This window comes from Amia ocellicauda, chromosome 16, assembly GCF_036373705.1.
Source record: "Amia ocellicauda isolate fAmiCal2 chromosome 16, fAmiCal2.hap1, whole genome shotgun sequence".
Lineage (NCBI taxonomy): Eukaryota > Metazoa > Chordata > Actinopteri > Amiiformes > Amiidae > Amia > Amia ocellicauda.
In genome coordinates this window covers 10,057,799-10,063,972 of record NC_089865.1, presented here as the reverse complement: position 1 = coordinate 10,063,972, position 6,174 = coordinate 10,057,799, and the positions used below count along the sequence as shown (strand labels likewise).

The 6,174-nt window shown below is 37.7% G+C and overlaps 1 protein-coding gene across 1 annotated transcript in view; it reads left to right on the top strand.

The window, feature by feature from the left end:
• The first annotated feature begins 2,897 nt into the window (after positions 1–2,897).
• The window catches only part of acvr1c (activin A receptor type 1C), a 28,356-nt gene continuing 25,079 nt past the window's right edge, over positions 2,898–6,174 (top strand). The window contains exon 1 of the mRNA XM_066687860.1: positions 2,898–3,062. Within this exon, the coding sequence (XP_066543957.1) occupies positions 2,990–3,062 (73 nt within the window). The 5' untranslated portion in view covers positions 2,898–2,989. The remainder of the gene's footprint in view (positions 3,063–6,174) is intronic.

The window sequence follows — 6,174 nt, the reverse complement described above, 5'->3', positions numbered from 1 at the left end:
AAGTGCACACCATTTTAACTACAAATGATAGAATTCATTATTCATTAAAGTCTGAACAGAAATAAAGACTTAAAGCAGTTTGCACACATCCGAATGATAAATGCTTTATTACTAAACTATATTTATGTAATCGGTACATCTGGCAAGAAGTAAAAAGTAATCTATAAATTCATCCCAGAAATGTCTTTGTGCTCATAAATGACTAATAATTAGAGACCTCCGCCAACTCACCTGTGCTGTTACTATAGTTACATTCGGGTTTACAGAGAACGTACGCAGATCGAATTTAGCATTTAATATTAGGACTTTGTTTTTATTTATATTTTTATATTGGCATGAATGACTGACTGTTTTTCAGAAATGAAGCTTGCAATTTTTGTCCGACGAAAACCCTTCTACAAACTCGCTGGAATGGCATTTTAACTCGCAAAGGTTGTTGATTTTGTGCTTATTAGATAAAATGTCCTGGCAATTTATCAATTATTTTGTTACTCAGGGTAAATTCAACCTGGTTTGTGATTATCATTAAGATTTGTGTGGAGTGGGCTTTCAGGATATTAAGTAGAGGGTTTTTTGTTTTTCCTTCAATGTATCATGATTTGTCGCATTTGGTACAAGTTCAAGATGTTGGTGCTGAGTTGGTTTTGCTTTGCATGAAGTAAATAGTGCAAAGTTATTGAAGTGAAAGGTTAGGATCTCTTGCCGCCTTGGCTGTATCATTTGATTTTAGTTTAAATGAAAAGCAAACTGAAATGAAATTCTAGCCTTATTTTGCATGCTGAGGAGAACTTTAGTTTCCTGTGCTTATGGTACCACTATCAAAGACATGGAGGTTTAAAGCAAAGTAATGGCATTTAATACAAGGGGCATGGTAGCAAAGACCATTTTGAGCAAAATGTTCCAGCTGTCGATTTATTGTATTGCAATATTTTTTTGTGAGGCAAATCACAAACAATGTCACTAGATAAGTCTCTGTATGAAGACTTTCATCTTGATGAATGTACCTTTCTTGTCAAACATTGTGAATTTGTGCTTTAGTGTAGTACAGAAATAGTGTTAAATAGAAACTGATGTAGCTTCAGACACTGATTTATTATGGATTTTATTATTTCTCTCGTGTGCAGTAACTGCTTTCTGAAATCCAGATACAGCTCTGGAAATAATTTTAGAAACCACTACACTTCTTAAATCAGCATCTCTACATGTATGGCAGCCATTCCATGCCATTCATATTTTTATTTGGAATTTGGGGGAGATGATGTCAGTAGTTTATAGAATAAAACAAAAATGTTCATTTTACCCAAACACATACCTATAAATAGTAAAACCAGAGAAACTGATAATTTTGCAGTGGTCTCTTAATTGTTTCCAGTATATACTGTATATACTTGGGACATTATCTGTGATTCCACACCTTGATCTAACAGGGTCTTGCTACTTCAGGGGGTCTCTGTTCTCATTCTTGCCTGTATTTTATTAAGTCTACAGCTATTAATGGTTCAAGGTGTTAAGGTTACTGAAGCCTTATCGGCCATCTGGAGATAAAATAAACCTTGGATTGTTAATTTAATTTTTACCTCTACATAGTTCAATGGGGAATAAATCTGTACAGTATGGGGTTCTTTTGAGTTACCTAGAAAAGAGAGAACGTGTGTAAGTGGTAAGAATATGCTAATCATGACTATTGTTCGTATCCATAACCAATCGGACAACTAAAAAACAACATCCATCCCCCCAGCTCTGTCCTAAACTATATTTTCAGCCAATTTTGTACTAAGAGTATGAGGGCAGAGGGGTGCGCTATTAGGGAGTATCATGTTTCTAGGGAGACATCTTGGACATTAGGCCATAGGATAGATGTGAGGGGGCAGCTTTCAGTTGTGCGGGGGGATGAATGAGTCTAAGAGAGAGTGGCTGAGATGAAGACTGCATCCTGATTGGACAGGGGCAAGTCCTTGGCAGTATAGGATCAACAGTTCGAAATACTTTTGGCCTGCTTCGCAACACACTTGGTTTCTTTAAGTTTCCGGATGCAGTGCCCGAGCTGGGTTGGATGAAGAATTCTGAAATCAACACCCACACTCTTCTATAGCCGGACTGTGAGAGAGCTATGCTCAATCGACGAGCTATATGCTTTAAAATCGATCAGACATAGAAACATTATTTGTAAGACTGACTGACAAATAACGACACAGCATGGACAGAAATAGCCGTTGCATAACTGCACTTGAATGAAACCTGTACATGCCTCATGTTTAGATTATGAATAGACCCCAGATGTCACTGAAGGTAGAGATTATGAGATGCTTAAAATAATTAGATCTCTGATCTGTTATAAATACTGTGTTTTGGTTGGATGGAACATATACAAATGCAATACATAGCTTTCATGGCAAGAAATCGTAGAACCGGGGAGGGTAGCTCCGATACCTTCTATGGAAAGTAATGTCCAAACAGGAGCTGCATTATAAAGAGTGCAGTTGCTCAGCTGGGAATGTATTATTCATCCAACTTGTTTTCCATTGCAGTTTTTGTGTGTACTGTTGCGTTAGCTTGTTTTAATCATTTTAATCACACTATACAAAACAACAACAATGTGTGTGTGTGGAGAGAGAGAGAGAGAGAGATGTAACACACATGCATTCTAGAATACGGACACATTCTACATTCTATTTCCATCCTTGCCTTTATTTATGAGCCAATTCCGATCGATAATATTGCTTTAGGACATCACATTGACCATGCTCTCCCAGCCAGTAAACACTGTCAGTCAGTCAGTGTTTTTATCACGGGGGGGGGGGAGCGCATTAATCCTCTTTACTTCCAATCAGTCAGGGGGCGGAGTGGCGGTGCTGTTGCGTGTTCAGTTATGTGACCAGTCAGTAGCAGTGCAGCAATGTTAAACGGGGCTGGCAGAGCAGCGGCGCAAAACCCCAGCAAATGAACTGGGCTGGATCCGGGGCTCGGCGTTTCGGATGAGTGTGTGGCCATGGCTCACCATCACAAGTACCCTGCGTTGGGGGCGGCGCTGATCTTCCTGTCGTTCGCTCAGCTCAGCACAGGTACACGGTTTAACTTCGGTGCTGTGGAGTCCTAATCACATGTATATGGTAACAATCTCAAACGTGGACAAATATTAATACTTCGGTTATTGAATTGCATTCAGGGATGTTTTGCGGCTTATTTCTGCTACAATTTACAAAGCATTTCGTTTCCCTTCTTAGCTGCGTCGCTGTGTAATCTCCTTATTGGCACCTGTAAAGGGTCGGAACCCAGCTTGCGTGCGAGCACAATTGACAGGTCTTGTAAATCGCTTGTATGGATACTTTAACGCGTTTGTATTTGGCCGACACTTAAGGTTTACAAGGGTTTAAATGTTACATAACTATAAACGAAATGAATAGCGAAATGGGACCCGCTGTTTCCCCAGACACAAAGTTTCTAATGTTGCAGGCGGCCGATAGAAATGAATACAGTTTTGATTTGATACTGTACACATTTCTGCCGTTTGTTATTGGTGCGTTTGTGTTCGCTTAACAATTTGCCATTTAAAATACCGATTTAACAGTTACTTTTATGTATTTATTTTTAACATTTTATTTTCAGTCTATATACACGTCTATGCTGTAACTTTTAGTAAACGTATTTATAATAACGCATTTCACCTAGAACTTGAATAATGTGGTTTGTAATGCATTTTATAAGAATCACTTTTTTTAAATTGTGCTTTTATTTTTTAAACAAGAAACGTATCTTAGACTACACGGTTATGATTGGTGAAGCATAGCATAGGCAGCACATTTGTGTGCGTTTATCATAGACCATTGGTCAAATACTGCTTAATTTAGGCACTTTGAACTCCACCTTAATTGGATTACAAAAAGGAAATTAGAAAGTGAAATGTAACCAATGTAAAAACCAAAAAATAGGGCTTGGGAAGAAATCTACTGAGAGTAAATTACAGCCGACCTTTCCAGAATTTAAAAGTTAAAGTCAGCTCCCGGTTTAGGCCTTTCTCTAGTCTAGGCCTCAACACCAATTCCTCTTGACAGCATTTCATTAGTATGATAATAGCTGTAGTGCAATTATATTCAGCCTTGAAAGAGTTGATGTAAACGACCTAAAAAACATATTGGTCTGTCAGGTAGTACAGGCATCACCAATTCATAATAGTAATTCAGTTTAACTTGTCAGTTCTTCTCTCCTCTCATGACACGAAAAATAGTTATAATAATCTGAAACAAGACTCGTATTAAATAAGGTATACGCTTCGTTTGATGCATATCCCAACCATAACCTATTGTGAAATGTCAACCTGTTGCTCTGACTGTTGGAAGGACAGCATTGCAATATTCAGTCTTTATCTGCAGGTCTTCTGTGGTGTAGGGCAGATCATTAAATGTGCAGAATCATTAAAAGTTCAAGTTTAATCCTGTAAATCAAAACGTACCTACATATTAGAGCAAGCGAATTAAGTCATGTTGCCAGCCAAGACCTTTTTTATCTGCACAAGTCTCTTTCCAGGAACTTGTCCTCAAAGATGAATAGCAGGAAAGATCAGACTTTGAGAGACGTACAATATAGTAAAGGATGCCTCTCACTCAGGGATAGCTCTGGGCAATGTGGATCAGCTGTCCAATCCCTTCTACCATGTAAAGCCTCGCTAGATGTCCATTATTAACCAGACAGACAGCTTTTCAAAGTAAGTTGAAAATGCCAGAAGGATGTTTTTCAAAGTTGATTTAAAGAATTCAGCTGACCCTACCCGACTTACCATTTCATTATTACAGCTCCCGTAGTCACATAGTGTTTGGTTATAAATGAACATGTAACACAATATTACCAAATGTAATACTGCAAGTTGTCAACAGGCGTGTTGCTCAGACAGTGCTGTGAATGCTTTTTAATGTTTTTAAAATACTCAATGTGTTTGGCCTTCAGATTCAATCTCTTTTTCTGGTTTTCCTCCTACGGACATTAAAATATTGCCTTTATTGAGGGCTGTTGTGCTGTAGCCATCAGTTAGGTCTGTATTAAATGGTTACTTGTATTAAATTAATTGATATTGAACATGTATTATTATTATTTAGAGTATTCTGTTACAGTGCAATCCCTGTGGATTGTTTTTGCAGATCTGAGGGGAACTCTTGATACATTACATTAAGTAATTCAATTCATACAAATGCTGAATGTCAAGATCTACTGGTATGATTTAAAACTACATTGAAAGAGGTTTTTATCACCAATAAGGGAATAATATGGGAGAAACCCCCAGTGGCAATGATTTGCAACAACTCTCCATATGCAGGGAGTTCACACCATGCTTGTTTTGAAGCATGATGGAGGTATTTGCTTTTTCAATCACTCTGCTGGGGCACTAGAAAGCAGCGATCATGGTTTTAAATCTCACCTTTGCCCTGACTTAAGAGGTAATTGCTGAAGGCACTGCCTTCAGTGAGGTCACTTCCTTTATAGCCTTTAAGTCCCATCCAAATATAGAAACAAAGTATATCGGAGAGTTGTGTTTTTTATGGGTGCTCATATCTGTAACATTGTCACATGGCAGTTTCAAAGAGCATGTGTTTTAGGAGCTGACATCACACTTGTGTAGCTATCCATGGAAATTCTCTTCATATACTTTGCAACAAATCTTGCAGGAAGGCTTCCAACAAGAGATTGTACTGTATTCAGGTCAAGAATTGAGCTGCACCGAAATGAGCATCTATAGCAGTTATTAATATTATTGTAAATAATAATATATAAATAATGTATCAAAAATGCACCTTTCATTACAACAAAACAAAGACTCCAAAGCAGACCGTCATACAACAGGCAATGAATCCAGTTTGAGAATCAGATTTAAAAGAGCTATGGGGAAGACTGGTGTTTTATTAATGTCATTTGTTTTTGTTTTTTTGCTGTAAACATAGGACTGTAAATTGTAATTGTAAAGCAGAAAATCAAATTTTATATTCCTTTCAATTCAGTGGTGCCTTATACCTTCAAAGGCAGGTTCCTACACAACCTCCATATTTCACTGTATTTTTATAGTGCTGTGCCATGGCCCCAGATTTATACTGCCCCTTTATTGTTCAGAAGAACATTTGAATAAGTTCATAGCAGGTTCAATAATGTGTGCTAATGTCAGACCTATTCATAGTCCTAGTGTGTAAT